Below are 21,788 nucleotides of genomic sequence, written 5' to 3'. Positions count from 1 at the left end.
AGATAATAATGAAAACAAATATATGAATATAAAAAAGATGTTGTTATCTAATTTACACCTTAATGTATTTATGGAATATTGATTTCTACAATAGACACCTATGCGTGAATTAGAAGAGAAATTGGCAATTGTAAAAATGTAGAAAACCAAACCAAAGGCTGAACTTGAATTATAATATAGGTCAGATTTAGATGACACATTTAACTTTTTGTTAATTATCATCAAGCAGGAGGAACATGTAGATATGGCATTTAGTGTGATGGGGACATCACGAAGCTCCTGCTGCATATACACCACCTGAACCTCTGTGCACATTATAACCATCAATAGTGACTATTTGATTCTTTGTTTTTCACAAGGGAGTAAGGTAAAAAAGGAAGTTGGGGCTTTAGAAAACAAAAAGAAGTTTCTCTACTTTGCTAAAATAAGTCAGATTTGCTTCTCAGACCTTTAGTAATATCTTTCTGTTCTTTTTCCTCATCAGTTTCAAAAATAATAACACATCTCTGTCCCCTTTATCTCTTGGAGAAAGAGGAAGCCTTCTATCCCAAACCAGTTAGTGCCAGTCTACCCCAGAAACGACTTCACACAAACACATCTGCTTTATTTTTCAATGTAAATGTTGGAACAGATTGTTTAATTTTTCTGCCATCTGTCATCTGCCCTTGTGAGAATCTCTGATGGTTTGGCTTCCCACTGCACGTAAGAACAGGAGTCCTTCTCCTGTTATGTTCCATAAACCAGAGACCATAAAGCGATCCAAGATTCAGCACACGCACCGTGGAGGCATTAAAAGACTGCCGCTCTTCTCAGTGATTGTGTAGATTGTTAACAATGTCACAGAATGAGGACATTTGAGAACCATGTCAGCCCATCGCTGACACAAAAACAGGTTTCTCCTCCATCCATTTAAGAACAAAAGACTGTAAGTGAGGTGTCGCGTAGTAGCCGCGTCTCCAGCTGTGCAGGGATCACTGCAGCTTTCACTCACCCTGTGAGAGGCCGGGCCCTCAGAGGTGACCCCTTCATATCAAACTTGACTGCTCGCGTCCTGTCTGCACGCCGACTTGTCGTGTAGGCTGTGTCGCTCTGTCACAAGACATGTCCCACATTTGCAGCCGCCATCGTTGGCCAGCAGGATGAGAGCGTCTGTCAAGAGAGCTGACACGCATGCCACTTTACTGGGCGACTGACAGAGGGCCACGCCACACTGTCACTTCACCCAGATCTATTGCCTGAGGATAAACACGGACACACACACACACACACACACACACACACACACACGTTAATACCACTAGCGTAAACAGAGCTGGAATCTCAGAGAGTGACTGACTGACAGTCTGACTGGATGACCGGCCGGGCTGAGGAAGCTGGAGCTCTGTGTCACCCCTCATTCTTACAATCTCCAGCTGTCACATCAAACACTCTGTTCCCGTGTTGCTCCGCCTCCAGACTCTGCACCACCACCTTCCCCCAACCCCCGCCTTCTGTACTGGGATCTCATCAGAAATGTATGCTGAAGTGCAAGCGGATACAGGCAGGGTATCAGCCACCCTGATAGGCCTTGTAGGCCTTGAGTAAATATTGCCTCATACTGCTGTCATTCTTTAAAAATGATTATCTAATAGTCACAGACTTCATGTGAAGGCGCTGCTCATATCAGGGTTTCAATCATCTTATTGTAAGATTACAGATGCAACCTGTACTTGTATGTATGGTCCATGCTAACTTCTTCTTTTCAGAAGGAAACACATTTGACCTGTCTGAAAGCCAGTTGATTTGAGTAGTTATATGAAAGAAAGAGGGATTTCCCCTCCAAACCTCACAGATGGTTTTGTGTGTCCGTATGAAATTAATGATTTGAGAAACATTTAAAAATGGATAAAACCTTTTAAAGGAGAACTTTCTTTTCTCTTATTTGCTCCCTGATTGGTTGATCCCACAAGATGTATCAACAACCCCTCAGAGGAAACTGACAGCAGCTACAACTAGGAAACATTTTGCTGCTTTAGGTACTGTTGGAAGAAAAAAACATATTTACTCTCTATTAACCATGATATTAATCATTGTTTTATATTATAAGTAATAAGTGTTAGAAGGCCAGTGACTTTTCATTGAACTCTCCTCTTCTGGCAGCATCGACACACCAGCATAGTATCTCCTGATAAGTCATGGCTCCTGATAAGTCACGGGACAGCAAGTGTTAATAATGTCTCTGTTTGTCTAAACATACGGGCGCCTGTCTTTCTATTTCGGCCAGAACTGACCTGATTATCAGATGGCTGAGACGCCATAAGGACGTCATGCGAGCCTCTGTGTATTGTATTGTATTTAAGATGATGGAGTCGGGCGGGCTCGGTGTGCAGTTCGGGAGACGCAATTTGCCTGTCGCGTTGTACTTCTGACTCTGCTCCTTCTTCGAAGAATAAATGTTCCTGTTTTAATGATTTTACTCGGAGGCGTCGAGTGAATTTTTCTAACAGCACAGTTTGAAATTGCCTACTTTTTAGTACATTCAGCTGATACTACTTTTGTACGGCGGTTGAATGCAACACTATATTTGTTCAATTTGATATTTGTACTGAGCACTTGTTCCACCACTGCTGTTTGGATGATGGTGTGGTAGAGACTTTACTGTCTAGCATGTTGGTCCAAAACATCCCATAGGTGTTCATATGTGATGAATGTGAACGCTTCAGCATATGTATCACATCAGTGTCGTGCTAATCAAAGTCATTTACTCAGGTTTGCCTATATGTACTCGTCCCTGTGGTGCTGTTGCAGTTTGCTGCTGTTTACCATGCTGCTGCTTATGGACTTACAGTGTCCTCTAAAGGCTGAAAGGTAAATTACAGCTATTTAAATGAATAAATGATGGAGGAATGTTTCTCATCTTATCCTTTATTCATGCAGGGTACTTTTGCCGTGAGCAACGCTCCGCCTTCCACGAGCATCCTGCTCTCAGTCACACCTGGAAGCTGCCCAGTACACATAACCACAGTCTGTTGGCTACTGAGCAGCTCCACTGGAGCCTGGAGTTCAGAGTCTTGAAACCTGGAGCCAGATATGCATGCAGCATCCGAGCCTCATTTACTATTTTGTTTTAAATTCAAATTTAGACTTTATAATGTAGCTCTTCACGCTGTCAATGGGTATAAAATACTGCAGGAAGTACAAATCCGGATTTTAAATGTACACTCTTCATACATGCGTGCATTGGACAACTTTTAATACATGTATAAAAAAAAAACATATTAGAGCTAATTTGTAATTCATGATGGCAGAAAGAAACATGAACTCATTCAAGGATCCTTGGATACTGTTTTGGGAAATCCCACTGGAGTGTACTGCAGAGATAAACTATAAATCTGAGATAATGAGCTGCTGATGTCAGTAGCTGGCCAATAGGTGGCAGTGTGCTTTCATGCAACATAATTTAGATAATGATAACGGGACCGAATCAAACATAGATAATTCAACATTTGCTAAAGAGAAGCATATGCACTGTAGCAAAAATGTAGTAATGATCTGTGAGCTCCCACAGAGATCTGGTGCTATATATACACACCAAGAGGCAGAATACCAAATGGATCAACGTGAAGCTCCTTAAAATCCTACAGGGAGCTGAAAACATCCTCTTTGCCTGCATATATCTTATGATGCATTATGTACGTGTGTAAATGAACCGAAGACAGTCATCAAGACCGTCATCTGCTTGCAGCAGCTCTGCACGCTTCCCCAGCGGCTCGCTCCAGTGTCACAGCTGTTTGACTCCAGTAATGCCAGCTAATTGAGTACAGTGTAGGGTGACCTTCTGGGACCCCCACGCTGTCGAGTTCATGCTGGAGACTCCCACAAGCTCAGCTCAGAAGGCTGCAGGCGCCGGACATGAATGATTCATCTTCAAGTTGATGTTACTCATCAGAGGCTCTTGTTGCTAGTAATAGTTAGCAAAGTGAGAGATATGGTGCAGTTTATTTTTTAGGCAATCACCATGAATAAAGGACGACAGGTACACTCGTAATCAAGGATGTGATTTACCTCAACACACACACACACCACACACACACACACACACACACACACACACACACACAAACACACACACACACACACTTACACATACACACTTTTTTCAGAAGGCGGTATTGGATTTTTCACATTTTACAGTCTGGAAACTATCGCTATAGAAGGAAATAGGAAAGAGACAGGAGGAACTGAACTGCATGCACTGGGACCACAAAGAGAAGCTCCTGCTCCATTGCAACTCCCCTCTGCCCTCCTGCTGTCATTACACTACAAACTAGAGACCCGGGGCATTCACAGGATGTATTGCTTGCTTAGATATACTGACAATGACGGGGTTTCTGTAAAGTCTCCAGGACAGAAGTGCTCGCAATCCAATCGTAGAAAATGACAGTTTTCTTGGTGAAATCTCCAAATGTCCAAAAAGTTGTTGATCAAATCACAGCACAAAGTTCTTAGTGTCTTACTGTGGTATTTTAGAGAGGTTGTTGATTAGGTTTTTGATGTTTGTTCAACTAGCCAAAATGCTTTTTAGCACCAAAATCGTAAAAAAAAAAAAAAGAGAAGGTTTTAGTGACTTAGTGACTAATGTTCATGTGTTGGAAGAAAAACATATTTACTCAGTTACTGTTTCACTGTTATACTCAGAATCATATAGTATGTTTATTAATCATATGTACTATTGTCAGACCTGTGACTTCTCATTGAACTCTGTCTTGTTCAAACTAACACATGAACGTGGCATGTCTCCTGATGGTCATGAAGCCGGGGGATCTGTATATCTCTGCGTGAGCGAACATGCAGTTTCTTTGTTACCGTATGACCGTGCCGATGCCGATCTAAAGACATCATTGGGGGATAAAGCCATGAAGACGTCATGTGGCCCTCTGCGTATTGATAATAAGAAGTATTGTAAAAGGCAGCGCTTCTCTCATCTGGAGAGCAGACGTGGATCTACAATTAGTAAAGTAACACGTTGTGTCTCCGTCTTTGCTCCTTCCTCGCAATAAATAAATGTGCTAATGATTTTACCACCAGGTGTTGAGTATATTTTTTCGAACATCAGGTTAATGATCAACAGGAGAAGAAAAAAACAGTTGTTGATGTGCTGGAAGGAAACAGCTGATAATAGATACAATACTCACAATTAGTGAAGACAATAGAATGTAAGAAACATGTTGAAACAATGACGCTGGCAGTTAAATGGTCAATGTGTGTTGCTTATGGCCACCGCTGGTTTCCCTCACTGTGTGATAATATAAGTTAGTACAGACTTTATTCATGACTGCATGTATTTTATTTTGCTTAATTTGTTAAGGTCATTAATGCATATGTAACATCTTCAACATCAGTCATGGCACAGTTTATTTGTAAAGCACGTGTTGTTCTGTTTTTTGCATCACACCATGAACTGCTTGAATGCTGTAAAGTTGTTCTTATAATAATACATATGTTTTGGCGTTTTTAGATATTGATTGAATTAATGTTGTCATATGCCATACATTTGTCAAAAAGAAGTCAAAGTATATATTGTATGTTGTAAAAAGTCCCCAAACAAAGTCATGCTGTGAGACGTCATTGTATCATGTTAAAAGTCTCCAACAAATTTAAAAAGTATGTAAAAAAAAAAGTAATGGTATATTATCTAGGAAAATGTCACAAAAAATATATGATATAGTCAAGAAAAAAGAGATGTATGTCAAAACAGTCATAGTATAGTACAATATGTCAAAAGGTCACCACAGTATATACATTCATAGTTAGTGTGGAAAAAAGACATAAAAAGTCACTGCTCACTTATTCTTTTTTTGCGACACATTATACTTTTTAATGATGCTTTTTGATGTACCACACTGACTTGTTGTTTTACCTCATTCAAAATACTATTCTCTGACTCATATTTATACTTTTTTTTTCATGGATGTTTTGATATATTCAGCATGAATATCCTCAAGACATTTTTCAACATTCCAAACTCTTTCACATTATTTAACACATTACTTTTTTGGACAGACTTTTTTGTGACTTTCCCGATGACATGTTCTTCTCCTGCTGTTTTTGTACATACTATATTTTGACTTATGTTATTTTCACTATATATAAACCATAATATACTATAGTATTGTTACATTTAATTGGCTTGCTATTTTATATTGTGATATGACATTTGCATGCTATAACGGTATCCTTATGGCATTCTCATGACATTTTTATAATACGATAATGGCTAACAACACAATGCGTTGTGAAATACCTTTTAATGAAAGTTGTATTGGATACTATAAGAAACAATAATCAAAGTAACAAGAATATTATGCTTCACTTTTTTTGCTTCCTTCCTCTGTGTAGGTCCAGCGTCCTCAGCTTGTATTAGTTCTCGTCCCTGAGCTTGCTGAGATGCGTCTGATGAGCCTCCCTGTGGTTCCAGCTTCTCCTCCGCCGTTGTTGGAGGACAGAATAAACACATTAGAGACACACAATCATTTTAATGTAATAATGATGCTTCCAGCTGCGCCCAGACGGTAGTGTTTGTCAGGTCTACCTCTCCTTACCTCGATGCTCTCGGCTCCATCCAGTCCGCCACTCTGTCCTCTCCATCAACACTCTGTCCTCACCACTCTTTCCTCTCCATCAACACTCTGTCCTCACCACTCTGTCCTCACCACTCTGTCCTCTCCATCAACACTCTGTCCTCACCACTCTGTCCTCACCATCAACACTCTGTCAACACCACTCTGTCCTCTCCATCACCACTTTGTCCTCACCACTCTGTCCTCTCCATCACCACTCTGTCCTCACCACTCTGTCCTCTCCATCACCACTCTGTCCTCACCACTCTGTCCTCTCCATCACCACTTTGTCCTCTCCATCAACACTCTGTCCTCACCACTCTGTCCTCACCACTCTGTCCTCTCCATCACCACTCTGTCCTCACCACACTGTCCTCTACACTGTCCTCACCACTATGTCCTCACCACTCTTTCCTCTCCATCACCACTCTGTCCTCACCACACTGTCCTCTACACTGTCCTCACCACTCTGTCCTCACCACTCTGTCCTCTCCATCACCACTTTGTCCTCTCCATCAACACTCTGTCCTCACCACTCTGTCCTCACCACTCTGTCCTCTACACTGTCCTCACCACTATGTCCTCACCACTCTTTCCTCTCCATCACCACTCTGTCCTCACCACACTGTCCTCTACACTGTCCTCACCACTATGTCCTCACCACTCTTTCCTCTCCATCTCCACTCTGTCCTCACCACTCTGTCTTCTCCACTCTTTTCTGTAAAGAATTAACAAGACCGAACAAGCAAACAAGCTCCTCAAAGGGTTAATGTAAGCTTCAGGACAGTAGAGACAATGATATGTTCTCTCATTCAGTGTTAATCACAATGAATGATGTCTGGCCGTCGATGTCCATACCAGACCATATGCTATAATTTCATTGTAAATGAATATAATGTACAATACATTTAAATCTGTATGAACTTGCTAACGTGGAAGAAATATCTAATATAATGACGCTTGGCGTGTCCAACATCTTGATCCTCTCCTTAATGGAGTTTAACTGTTATTATTGTTTAACTGTTATTGTTTAACTGTTATCATTTTGCTCAACATAAAATGTTGAGTAAAATGTCAGACTCTTGTATCTGGAGGATCAGGAGGTGACTGGTAACATTTATACATACATATATATATATATATACACAATTATAAGAGCAATAAACACTGTTTATTCTGTCTAGATATTAACATTAACAAGAATGCATTTCATTCTCCACGTTACACATTTTGCTTTAGTGCACCACCTTTACTGTTTTTCTACAAAGTTTCAACTGTTCCAACCTTTCTTTTAAAAAGGTTTCTGTTGGAAATGGTTTTACCGTTGACAACTTTGGGGTTAAAAGCCTCGAGGCTCCACTTTTACAGTAAATACATACTTTGATGATGCTATTTATTTGAGGTGTAGGGTCGATATCACAACGGTATCAGTGCCAATGTGAAGTGAATCCAACCAACAGGTGAACAATTACACGAGATCAAGTACCCAAACACCATCTCCAAAGGTTTTATTCTGCACTTTTCACCGATGGGGTGAGTCAATATTGATCCACTTTATCAGGTTTTGCTGTTGCAACAATCATATAAATATTTCAAATTATGAAAAAAAAAATCATGGTTGTGTTTTGTACTGGGCATCTGAAAGCCCCTCAGAGGATGTGCCCTCCACCGAAAACAGAGAAGAATTATTCATGTCGGTAAGAAGACCGACATCTTCACTTTCAGCTTCATGACAAAAAAAAAAACAGCCTGACCAACATTTGATGATGAAAGTTGGCTTGAACATCAAAAACGAGAACCGGCGTTTGAATAAGATCAAGCTTGAAATATTATCAAAGATAATTATTTATTGAAAAGGAAATAGATAATACAAATGAAACAAAATCATTTTTCACAAACCATTTCATGAGTCATTAATGGCAACAAGAATCCAGCTCTCTCACAGGAAACTCATTTGCCGTCTTGCTGGCAGACATTACTCTTATGAGTGTTATGACACGAATAGTTTTGACACAGGGCGCTTTCGAAAAGTGCTTTTTGTGGAGTAAATACTGTACAGTGCAATGCCGAGTAAACAATACATCACATCTGATCATTCATTGGTAAACATGTTTTATATCAAAGAACTTAAATGTTCAAAGTTTCATCAATACAGTACATTTATAGTAGACTTCACATAGACCCTGGGCAACCTCCCAGTCTCAGAGAATTTCACATTTAATTATCTCCCCTTGGAATTCCACCCACGCATTTTGATTTGTGTTGCTTTTCTGCAACCTTCAGTTCTCTTTCTCCGAGTGCAGCCTCATCCGCTCTTCTCACAGTTCAGCTGCCCTCTGCTTTCCTTCAGTTTGTCTTTCTGGCCCTCCGGAGCCTTGGAGTCTCCTCTCAAATCGCTAACCACAGCTCGGAGCGTTTTGAACCTGTCCAGCCGGGTGCTCGGTGCCGCCTGAAGCCTGACCTCTGAACCCTGAGATGTACTGAGGGAGCTGAGGGAGCGCACCGCCGCCAGGCTGCGCTCCTTTCGGGAGGGACGTCGCGGTGTGGTCATGGTGCCGAGCTCCCCCGGGTGCTCCATGTCCCTGATGACCTCGCACAGGTAGCGGGCCAAGTCCTGGCTGGAGAAGGAGAGGGCTTTCTGGGAGCGCCGGAAGGTCAGCGGGGACGGCAGGGTTTCCGTCTCTGATGGGGGGATGGCCAGACGCAGGGCTATAGCTGCGCTGCCAGTCCCATTAGACACCCCCTTCTTAATGTTGTCCTGGGGAAGCTTAGTCTGCGGGTAGGAGATGATGCTCTGTGGGTAGCTGTACCGCAGGGACTGTGCCGGGCTGGGTTGGAGAGAGCGCTGCAGCTCCACCATATTAAAGGCGTTCTGAAGAGAGCGACAGAGAGGAAAGCAGGGGACAAAAGAAGGGCAGAAGACAAGAAAAGAGACATGTTTTCCTGTGTAGTCTTTTTTTCGGGTGGGGGGGGGGATTAAGAGATAATGGAAAACAACATTGCCATATGACACCAATTTGTGCTCAGAGCGGTGTAACTAGTTAATGTCTCTGCTAGCAAATGAACCTGATCCTCAGACGAAGACTAAGCTCCACCATGTAGGAAGAGATGTTGGCATCAAAGGCACCATTGATTAGCCAAGTAATTAATTATCTGATTGCAGAGGGGGTGAAAACTGCTATTACCAGCACTATTAAAACACAGGCATTAGCAGCTATTGGCGTCTACATGCTTAATTTCAGCTAATTGACGCACATCCCAGCTCTCAAGGGAGGTGGGATTTGATTTACATTGCAGGGCACCAACAAACACTCTGTCAATGTTTGCATCTTATGGCGGTTTCAAACGCATACAAAAGGAAAGGAGAACTTTCAGCGGTGCACTGTTTGTGTTGAGTGCTTTGTTTACCGCCCCTGCCTGTGTGTTGCAAATCTAAATGCCAGCTTGTGTATGTGTTTACCTGGTCCTGCTCCCCTCCGCCTTCCTCATCGTAGTTGAGCACATTTTCACGGATGTCCTCCCACTCGCCGTGGTGCGCAGACACATGGTACACGCCCTCCTTCAGGCCCTTGTGTCTCCTCCAGCAGGAGTAGAGGAACAGGCCCAGCATCAACACTGAGGGGTGCCAGAGAGCAGGTTAACTCAGCGGGAGCACGCGCACATAATTGGAAGCAGACAGTGAGCAGAAAAACACCTATTTTGGGGTGTACATGAACTTGACAACGTGAGTGAAAAGTGATGATACCGTAAAATGTGAATACATCCATTTTAAAAAAAAATGAAAACATAATACTTAACGCCACTCTAAATAGATGGGTTATATAAATTAAAACATCCTAAAAATGGATTTTCCATCACATTCTTTTGCCCTGGAAGACCTATCAGCTGTCCAGTTAAGATGTACTAACAGAGCTTACATGGAAACAAAGGAACCACCTTTCCACCTATTCCCATTGATGTTGCATCTCGGTTTCCTGACTTATCAAAGACCGCAGTTCCTTGGAAACCTATTAACTGAATTTTTACTCCTCCCAGCTTAAACTCAAAGCCTTGGTGGCTTTGCTGAAGGTGCAGAGGAATACTGTGGGAGCCGAGCGGAAAAGGTTCTGAAGCATACACATCAATCACAGCTATTGTGTGCTGAATTATACAGCATGCTGGACTGACCTTTCAAGTCCATTAATCTCAACCAATATTTTTCTCCCATCTGCCATTCCCTTTTTCTCTTTGTCCCTCCCTCGCTATCTGTTTTTACTGGTTCACGCGCTTTCTTTTTGAATCTGTAATTTCTTTTTTTTTTTGTTTCTCTGTGTTGGAACTTCCCTCTGTAATTCTCTTCTCCACTCATTAACTCTCACGGTTCGTGTTTTCCGGTCCTTCTCTGGCCTCTGTCTGGCCTCGGCTTTTATCTCTCACACTAGATGGGATCCATTTCAGCTAGAATGGTTTATATGGTGTGTGCTAAGTATCAGTTTAATTGGAAATCTTCGGAGAAATGCAAGGTAATCACATTAGTCTGGATTTTTAAAGTAAGTGCTTCGAAAGAGAAGAACGCACCGACGGCTCTTCGGGGTCACACTAACAGGCAGGCATTCATAAACATTGACAGAAAAACAACTCCCTGGAAGCTAATCTCTGCAGAAAAAAAACAACCGTTATCTCAATTAAAAATCATCATCTCTATTTGCCTGGAACATCTTTAACGCCTCAGCTGCAACGCTTTTATTTGATGCTGCTCTAATGTTATATATGGAATGAGATTGTCAGTATGGGGTGGAGGGAGAGCTGTATTGATCAGCCGATCCGGCTCCTTCACCGCTGCGCCAGAGCGCCTTCGCAGAAAACACCAGAATCTCGATGAGGCCCGGCGCTGAGTCGACGCCGGCCCTTCTTCTGGCCCCTAGAATTACTTGCTTCGAGGTGCTGCCCGCAGGCACCTCACCTCAACACCACCTGAGCTGATATTCCACACATCTATATAGGTAGGGGGTTCGATACACAACGCAGAGCACACACACAAGACCTCCAACACACACACACACACACACACACACACAATTAGGCACAGGTAAACACACTTTCACACACCCCTGTCTGCCTGTAGCCACTGCTGCCCAGAGTTGTGTGTGTGTGTGTGTGTGTGTGTGTGTAGCTACATTCCAGTGAGATCGATATCACTCAGGGTGGAGAACAAACATCGCAGTCATTCATCAATCTATAATGCTGCTGCCTCGCTGCCCTCTAACCGATACTATGAGCAGGGTATTATGATGTTAGCCCGGGCCGGACGGTGCATTATGAATGAGCGTTGAGTAAACAACTACAACACAGTTTGATCACAACACTTAACCCTTTCACTGTCGCTCCAGTCTGAGGTTAATGAGAAAAAATGAAGTGCGAGCTGGACGAAAAACATCAATGGGAGGTTCAGGGGAAAGAAAACTGACGAACGAGCAGAAGGAAATGAGACAGATGAGTGATGGTGAAGAGTTGAGAAAATAATTTATTTATCAGGGAATAAAAAAGTACAGGCACTTTACATGATTGCTTGGCATCCAGAGGCCATATGGGAAGCTAATTTCTTCCATTCTTCAAAACCCAGAATGTCAGATTTGATGCCGGATTAATGAGGCTTGGTCAGAAATCACCTCATCTGGCTCCGTCGATAGCTCATGCTTAACTCACATTCTGGTCGGTCTGTGATGGCTTATGTAAAACTCAATAATGGATGATCATCTTAACTTTTAATGCACGTTGAGACAGAGAAGGAGTCCCCCTTTAATTTTGCACCCAGCTAGCAGTCTCGCTGAGTGCGGCTAGTGTGCAGAGTGTGTAGATACTTATTGTTGCAGCTCCTGTGATGAGGGTCATCGTGAAAAAACTACATTTTCACATGTTCATCAAATCACTGGAACAATCTTATGTCCACATTCACTAGAAGTGGTTGTTCTTTTTTTTATTTTAGGTTGAGACAACAACTTGTTTATCTCCTTTAATTCCCCTTTTAAAAGGTGTGAACATTGTAATTACCGTACAGTCATCAAAGACGCCTCTTTCCAGTCTGAATTGTCTGTCTGAACAGACGGTGATTCTTGGTGAGGTGAAAAATGTAAGCCTTGAATATAAATGCCTCATCAGCAACAGCGGGCAAGCCACTTCAATGGACTGCACCTTTTTTTAGTTGGCATGCAAGCAACACATGAATTTTCATGAACGATGCCAAGGCCACACTTTATCATCTTTGAATTCATTATCAAATATTGAAGACCGCTTTATGCGTTTCACTCTCAAGTGTCAGAATAACTGATGTCCCAATACTAGCCACATGCCCTGGAGGGAAACGTTGAGTCAGTTCTAGAGGCAGAGACAGTGCATTGAATTGCCCAAGCGATTTAAAAGCCTGTCTCGAACAGAAAGACTCATATAGCACGTGGCCCTACAGACGGTAGTGTGCATCAACATGAAAACCACTCATATATATATTTATATACCTGCACATATGTTCGTCCTTCGATCTTTTCGAGGACCAGGAAATCCCATTTTCTTAGCTACATTGCCTTAAACAAACACAATTAACTCATCCCTGTCCTCGACCTTAACAATGAATTAACGGGGCAGTTCATCTTTTCTGTAGCGATATCAATGCATACGCATTTAAAAAGGCCTTGCTGGCAGCAGATGTGGGTAGGTATTGAATCTTGGTCCTCGTAAATCTTACGAAAGCTTATGACACCATCAATCGTGCAATTCTATCGCACAAGTGGGACAGTGTGTGTCATCAGCACTTAACTGGTTCAGGTCTAGAGCCGAGGCATTAGCTGATTAATCGGTGTGTCGGTCAACAGGAAATTAATCAGAAACTTTATTGATAACTGATTAATTGTTTTAGTCATTTATAGTAAACACATTAGAAGTGTTACATATTTGTGTATTGGACTTTAAAGATGTCACTAAACACTAAATACAAAATATCTACGCACAAAAAATCCGCAACACTAAACACAGTTATTGATTCAGAGAAGAGGGGTTTTCATTAATAACAAATATGATAATACAACTTTGAAAATAACGATCTAAGTTAAAATGACAATTGTAATTCTATTTCAGAAAAACTGGTGGAGCTCCTCAGGGTTCAATTCAAGGCTCTCTATTTCTCTGTTTCTTTATGCTTCCAACTCGTCACATCATGCAAAAATATACAAGAAGTGTTTTAATCTTTAACAGATACACAGACCTGCCTACGAAGCCAAAAACCCAAAGACTTCACTTCCTCAAAGTTATGATTTGCTCACTTTAACTTCTTTTTAGGGCCTTGAATTCAATTTAGATGGAGAGGTGAAAAAAGGTGTTCAACAATGTTAATGCTAATAAATGCATCCCAAATTAGTTAGTGTAGGCACTCCATATCTGAAACGGCTCACCCAGATATTCATACTGTCTTGTTGTACTCAGTCATACAACTCAACACTTCATAATGCAGCAGCTTTTCTCTCAACAGAGACAAAGTGAACACATAACCCTCAGCTTATACTTCTTGATTTTAAGAATCCACTCCTCACCTATAAAGCAGTCAGTGGTTAGGCTCTAGTCTATATTTCTGGACTTGTGACCCCTTATATATATATATCAGAAAGCAGCCTTGGATCAACCTAAGTCAAAGTCTTCAAAGGGAAGCTTTTTCAGTGAAGGCCCTCAAACTCCCACGCTTAAGGCTTGCCAATTCATTTTTTACTTTGAAATATTTTCTTAAAAACTTCCATTTTGTTCTCACTTGATTCTTTTCTGCACTATCGTACACTATTGTGAACTGAACTTTATATTCACAACACTGCCTTAATCTGGTGCTTGTTGTTTGATTTATTCATGTATTTGTCATATTTATCACAGTTTGAATTTGTTAATGCCAGCGTGGTTTTTTGCCCACAAACAAGCCGCTCTCTTCCCAATTTGTCGAATATCAACGGTGGGCCAGCGCCCTTCAATGTCTGATACCGCAGCACCGGACTTTCAACTAACTCCAATCTAAACCCTCCCGCCCCATAATTGGACATTCAGACCAACTGCGTAGAATAAAAGAGAGACGGCACACAGAGCGGCTGGGAGCGGTGGGGGATGGATCAAACAAACACAGGACTCTCGGAGAGGAGACCGACGCACAGGTCGTCAGACACGTGGGCCGTTCGTAAGTCAAGTTAACGTCAACCTCGCTTGTTCCCTGAACCTCGAGCGATTTTGTTTCCTAAACATATCTTTCAGTGAAGACAGAAATGTATTTGGAAAAGACACCATGTAACAAGTGTCCCTGCCACATTCACAACCGACGCTAGAGCGGCACCGAGAGCGCCAGAGCTGGAAGCTCCGGGCCGCTGACCATGCGTCAAAAAACATGTTGCCACAAAACAATGCATGAAGTTCAAGAAAATAACCTAATTTACATATAAATATGACAACAACAAAAACTAGTTTATTTTCATGAACATGCCTGTTATTCAGCCACACTAAGACTTTGATGTAATAGTCTGGTTGGAGCATTTATTCTCTTTATAAGGTGCACTGGATAACGTGTCGACCGAAGGCCACACCAGCAGCCCGGCCACTTGACTCTGCATTGTGCCGACTGCAAGCTGCACTCAAGTTGGGAATGCGCTGCGAGACTGTTAGTTTCACTTGTAGTCACAAAATATGTCGTAAAGTTTTTTTTATTTTTCAAATACCTTAGCGAAGAGCACAAGACCACATTACCACATACTTAATATTGAAGAGATAGTCCTCTGTGGGCAGCTATTGAAGAGGCTTATTTTTTATTAATAGGATGTAAATAGCAAGCCAGTACATTATCCGCCAGCTAGCATGTGTTTTAAAATACACGGTGAACAAATTCAATTTTAAAGAGGAGACATGATATTTGGCTAAAATGTTTCTGCATTTTGGCACACATGATTCTGTGTAGATTATTCTGTTTGCAATTGATTTTGCTTTTTTTTCTGACATGCCGCTCGCTGCACGACCTTTGCCCAAAGGAATCTTGCCCCATGCTTGTCCATATTATATGACACAGAGCATAATGTTTATCTAACCCTAAGCTAGATATGGGGTTACCCTTGAATAACCTGAATTAGAGTAAAAGACAATAGAAAGCTGTGCTTACTCTGGTGATTTTTCTTGATGTAAGTGATCCCTGATTACAGCTCCAAATAGTGTATTTAGTGCATGGACAATATAGACACATTGAGGGGGATTTGGGAATACAACAATGTACACAGCAATGTGGAAGGAAAGGCAAGAAAAAACACATCAAGGGAGTAAAATGAGAGAAGGGAGAGATATAAAAAAATGTTGAACACATAAAATGTAAGGCTGAGAGGGAAATTGACTTCTGTAGACAGAGCATAACATTGGAAAAGACAGGGGACACAGAAGTGATGAGAAATATAGAAAAACGCATAAAGAAGCTCTCCAATTCTCCGGAGACTTTTACAGCTTCCCAGTGAATCATAAATTAATACATACAATGTTTCCCTCCCTGCTACTCTATCAGTTCTGTTTCATGTTTCTGTCAACCTCCCATGGAGAAATCACATCCTGGTACAGCTCCAGAGATCAATATGACGACAAGATACAAGTCTATGTAGATTTTTCAGAACCAAAAAGGGGAGTAACAGATAAAACAGCGGATGTTACACTCAAAACCAAACACAACGTGAGGATTATACCTTGAAGATGAGAAGAAAGAAAAATAAAAATACAAGATGAAAAGCAATGTATCACGAATGAAACAGAAAGAAAATGGCAGACAAAAACATCCAGAATCCATAAAAAGGAAACATGTGAAGAGATGGCGACACGAGCGTTGAGTTACCACAAGTAGAAGAGGACGTAGTCGACATAGCTACCTAGAAAGGCCATGACACATATGCTGATGGCGAACATGGAGCTGAGGCTGAGGCTGTTGCCGTCCTCATTGTGGAACATGGCGAGCGTCACCTCACAGTGGCGTCCCCGGTAGCCCTCGCTGCAGCGGCACGAGTAGCGCGACGGCGAGTGAGCCACGCAGGTGCCGTGGCGACACGGCCGGCTGGCGCACAGCGTGTAGACACACACTTTGCCCAGGGAGCTCTCTTTGGTCATGTGGCCCGGAGGGCACCTGTGCAGAGCGGGGAGACAGTAGTGTAAAGCAAAGACAAGAGACACTTGGGAAGCTGTCAGATGAAAGGAGCGTTGAGTTCTACAGTCCTACGACACCTAAGCTGACAGAGTCAAATTAAATCCCGTCGGAGTTACAGTTCTTAAACCAGATTCAAAGATATGCTCTTTGAAGGTTACAAAGTGTCGACTGTACCGCATAAAAACAGAGAAAAGAAACTAAGTTAAGATTGGCTTTGCGGCAGTCGTTCCACAGTATATTTGTAGCAAACATCCCCTGGATATCATTCACCCCTGCCCCTTGCTTCTCACAGGGCTTTGTAACCCGAGGCCGTGCTGCCGTCACAGAATATGGATAGAGGGTGGAAAGTCCCACAATGTTTCGCAGTCTTAAAATCACAGCCAGGAGACTGAGTGGTCCTGCAGAGTTTAAAGGGGCAGCCGAGACTGTTGGACTCGTTCACTCAGGCTGACACTCTGGTGAACGCACTCAGCCACGCTGCCACCTGGTGGACACTTTGGAACTTTGATCATGTCGTTATACTTTTACATGAATGCACAAAGTGTGCTTTTTTAGCTGTACTGTATCACTTTTGATTACTGCATTCTGGATATTTTCTTATTTATGTGTGTTTGCGTGTTAAAATACAAGAAGTAGAGCCACAATTTATTGTACAAAAACAGAGAGACTGAAAAGTTAGAGGTGGAAACATCATGCTTATATATTCATATCCTAAATTATTATCAATTCGATTAGATAATTAATTCGATACAAAGAAAAAATAATGATAATACATATATAAAAATATAATTATATATAATCACACATAATTATATATAATAATTATATATAATAATATATAATATATATAATATAATATAATTATATATATATAAATATAATTATATATAATCATTAATAAATACCCATTTCAGTAATAGATTTATACATGTATAATATGGCAACCCACTTGTAGATATGAATAAACTGTTAAAACATTGACTGGTCTGGGTTTTTTGAAGAAAAAGTATTTCTTATTGATGTCCTAAAAGTTATCAAAATAAATAGAAGATTAGTAAAGGATTTATTAAATATTAATAAAGTAATTAGTTAGAGCTTATAAACCCTTAAAAAGCAATAGGAAACTATGCTATTAAATAAAGTATAGTATTAATATTATTTCATTTTTGATTATTATTTTTATAATGATGACATGGTTGTCTGTCTTCGTAACATAGTTATTTTAATTAATTTTCCAGGCCGTTCCCCTTGACTTAATTGTATTTATGTGCCAATGCACCTGCAATCTGGTCACAGATGATTTGTCTTCTCTGCTTTGAAAACCTCTCCATATCAATGCCAATTCCCAGAACTTGTTTATACCTGCCAAATGATAATAAATAGCATTCAACCTAATGTGACCAGTTGTTAATATTGTTAATAAGTTACTTGACATTTAAAGTTCCTTTCCGAAAGGTTACACTATTCTATCTACCTGCTGTAGAAAATCTATACAGGGCAACGCTGTGGGTCTTGATGTCATTTATTTTAGCAAAATATGCAAGTTGAGTGCTGGCGATAGTAATTTTATTATAAGCAAAGCTGTTATATGCAAGTCTGGGCTCTGGATGTGCGAGTGCAAATGTGTACAGAACGTGCCTGCAAACTGTATGGTGTCATAAACACCCTGGGTTATTTATTCTGTCTTTATTTACAGCACCTGCACTCATAGTGTCTCCAGAGGTCCACACAGACCACGGGAGGGGAGCAGTGATGTTTCCTGCAGGCTTCTGAATAGCAGCCAACAGAGACGCCTTGCGAAGTGACCACCTGAAGCCCCTCAGGAGGCTGCTGCTGTCCCAGTGGGATGGAGCGGCCGTTAAACCTCACATCTCGCAAACAACCTGGTGGAGTCAGAAAAAAAACAGAAAAATACTGAATTTACAATGCCAAAAGACACTCGAAGACACCAGTCCTCGGGCAAAATCTTTTATGGACACGCATTTACACCCTGGTAGGGCTGTTAACTCAAACACGCAGACACACTCGCATTGACACACAGAAACATAGTCCCTGACACAGCTGCACGCATGAAAACACACAAACACACAAACAGCCTGAGGCTAAGCTGTCAGCATGGACTTCTTTTTTTTGCAGGATATTTTCTCTGCTGGGTAGTTGGCTCACTCTGCGGGAAGCATGAGACTCTAACACATCATTTAAATACAGATTAGTCCCACGGACTCCATTTCTCTCATCCGCTTGAAACAAAGGGATCAAACACCTTTGGCTCACTCTGTGAAATGTAGAAGCCCCAGTGAGTGGTAGGATAAACACTGAATTACGTATATGCCCATTAATACAAGTTAACTGTGAAGTCCACTCTTTTCAGTTTGTGTTTGACAATTCATTCATTTCCAAATGAGCCTTTTGGTTCAGACAACACACACAATGGTTCTTCCACTCAACATGAATTCATTCGTTCATGCATTTAAACTTGATATTCAGTCTCATTAAACCAAAGCAAGTAAGCGGCCGCCTACCGAGGAAGCTCCGGTTGTGTCCTGAGGGAAAAGAGTTTCCGAGCATCACTACAGAGGGGTAAATAATGATCTCCTGACTCCGCCCAGGTGAGGCCGTAACCTCTCGCCGTCCTCCACCTCCGTCCACTCGCAGCGTGAACTCTCTGCCGTACCGATCCAGCTCCACCTCGTGCCACTCTCCATCGCTGAGTCGATGGTAGGGCAGAGTCAGGTTGTAGTCTCCATCGCCGAGGTTGTAGAAAACAGCCAGCAGACTCTGAATTACCTGAGATACACAGTGCAGCTTTGCTGATTTAAAATGCAGGCATTCAAACAGCCAAGAAATCCAAACGTAGCAAAAAATAATACAGATGATTTTATGTGTTATGAATGGACTCCAGATTTACTACTGAACTGCATACGGAAGACTTTTGCATTGCTGAAACCCAAACAAGCGGATCTGTTTTGTCATTAATCAGGATTTCAAGGCTTGGAATACTTGTGTGAATAAAAATGTAAATTGGGGCGACACAAATTCTAAACAGACAGACCTGGACTCCTGCCATATTGTGCTGTGTTGATGTGTAAAAACAGATCTTGAGCATAACAACATCATAAGAAGTAGGCCAGCTCCCGTGGTGAAAGAAAAGGAAGCAAAGGTTGGGCCAGACAAGCAGTGTGTTACTTAACTACCCAGAACAGACTCTCTGTGGTGAACCTGACAGAAAAAATGCCATGAAAATTTCAGTGGTGAAAATTAATTCAGTAATTTTGCAGCTATGATGCTTTGCAGAGCTGCCGTACACATTGCTGCATGGCGGAGGCCGGAGGGATCCCGAAGGGAAGGTATACAAGAAACAACAATTATCTTCAGCAGTTAAGGATGAGCGAACACAATGGACCTAACCAATGAGGGGCTCCCATAACTGCAGCTTGTACATGTCCAACGCTTAATTGGAAACAGTGGGGCAAGATAATTCACATTCAGCCCAGCCTGCATTAACTATTGCTCCCTCAGCATGGGCATTTCAAATGCCTCCCTCCCACTGGACACACACACAGACACACACACACACGCACACGCACACACACACACACACACACACACACACACACACACACACACACACACACACACACACACACACACACACTCACACACACACACACACACACTTACAGTAAAAGCTGACTTTGCGCTCCCCACTGGCTCATCCTGCCCTCAAGTCCACAACAAAAATGAGCAAAGGACAAAGGACTCAATCAATACTCAGGGAAAAAAAATCTGATTATATAAACTTTCTGCAGCGCCCCCAGAGATCTACACAATCACCATTAAGCACAAAATGTTCAAGTCTGAGTTCTTGTAGGACTTTAAACTCAAGTCCCATTTAATAAAAAAAGAAGCGAAGCAATGATTTTTTAGAGTTTTACTGTTCTTAAGGGTCACTGGTCTTTGACAAAGTAGTGCATGCCAGTTGCTCCCAAAAACTCTTTCACACACTGCAGTAGATGAGACACCATGCTCCTTGGAGAGCTGCATGTTGTTTGTACCCAGCTAGCCTTCGATAACCTTTGCGTGAAAGTGTGGTTATTTATTCAGTGTGCACTCTATCCCATATCTACTCTCCACAAAAAAGGGTAGGGAGACAGCCCTTTAAATTAGGGCTTGTTGTCGGCAAAAATGCCAGGCTTGAGCTCAAGTGTTTCTAAGAGCTTTGAGACAACCAGGCTGAAAATGTTTCAGCATGCTGCCGCAGACAGACATCAGATGTTTTATACAGCTCACCAATTTAACTCCAGAGAGGGTTTCACAGAGCGGCTTCACAACCAGCATACAGTAAAGGCTACAGCCTTTTCCTATTTCTGTCACTGTGGGACTGCAACGAGGGAAGAGGACAACATTGTTTTTCGTCATGAAGTTCAAAGATCCAAAAAGGGACAAGAGACGAGGTCTCTGCTTTAAACAATGTTGTCTTACAACTAACAAGCACAAGACAAGATGTTTTCAAAGACAGAGCAGTGATGTGATGTATACCACAATGGAGACAGGCTCACTGAGAACAGCTGACCTGTGAGTTAGCCAAAAGTGACAGCCCTAACAGAGCCATTTATTTCCAGGTGCTGTTTACGCTCGGCCTGTCAGTCAATGAGACGAAAGGTCTTGACGAAACACTGGCTTCTTACCCACTCAGGAATGTGTCAGGCAGGAGAGGCATGCTCTTCTGGAGGGTTGGCAAAGTGAGGAAGACTTGTCTCCAGGAGAAACGCTCTGCGTGAGCACCACTCCACGCCAGTTGATGCAAAGGGAGCAGCATGCATGCAGACATGACTTTAAGCTACTCAAAGCAAGCTGTGTCAAAAAACCCTCAAGTTCAGAGCGGGGGATCTGACCTTCACCAGAGCTCACCCTGCCCTTGAATTTCAAAGCCCACAGTTGCTTTCTTGCCATATTAAATTGGCTTTTGAAACACACAGAAATAACCTTGAACAAAGAACTAATTTCTTAAATAGCAGCCTCTC

The 21,788-nt window shown here is 41.9% G+C and overlaps 1 protein-coding gene across 4 annotated transcripts in view; it reads right to left on the bottom strand.

Moving 5' to 3' along the window:
- Positions 1–8,178: 8,178 nt before the first annotated feature.
- Positions 8,179–21,788, bottom strand: part of LOC137804306 (neural-cadherin-like) — an 84,068-nt gene continuing 70,458 nt past the window's right edge. For 3 of the 4 annotated variants that reach the window (XM_068603464.1, XM_068603463.1, XM_068603462.1), the window contains 5 exons: positions 19,287–19,551; positions 18,464–18,647; positions 16,493–16,743; positions 10,060–10,214; positions 8,181–9,471 (listed from right to left, as the gene is read on the bottom strand). In XM_068603464.1, coding sequence (XP_068459565.1) covers positions 8,905–9,471; positions 10,060–10,214; positions 16,493–16,743; positions 18,464–18,647; positions 19,287–19,551 — 1,422 coding nt within the window. In that variant the 3' untranslated portion in view covers positions 8,181–8,904. Of the gene's footprint in view, positions 9,472–10,059; positions 10,215–16,492; positions 16,744–18,463; positions 18,648–19,286; positions 19,552–21,788 lie in introns of all 4 variants that reach the window. The other variant, XM_068603461.1, reaches the window with a different exon arrangement.

This window comes from Clinocottus analis, unplaced genomic scaffold, assembly GCF_023055335.1.
Source record: "Clinocottus analis isolate CAN_PGR_092001 unplaced genomic scaffold, fCliAna1.0.p SCAF_6, whole genome shotgun sequence".
Taxonomy (NCBI): domain Eukaryota; kingdom Metazoa; phylum Chordata; class Actinopteri; order Perciformes; family Cottidae; genus Clinocottus; species Clinocottus analis.
This window is presented reverse-complemented; position numbering and strand designations above follow the sequence as displayed.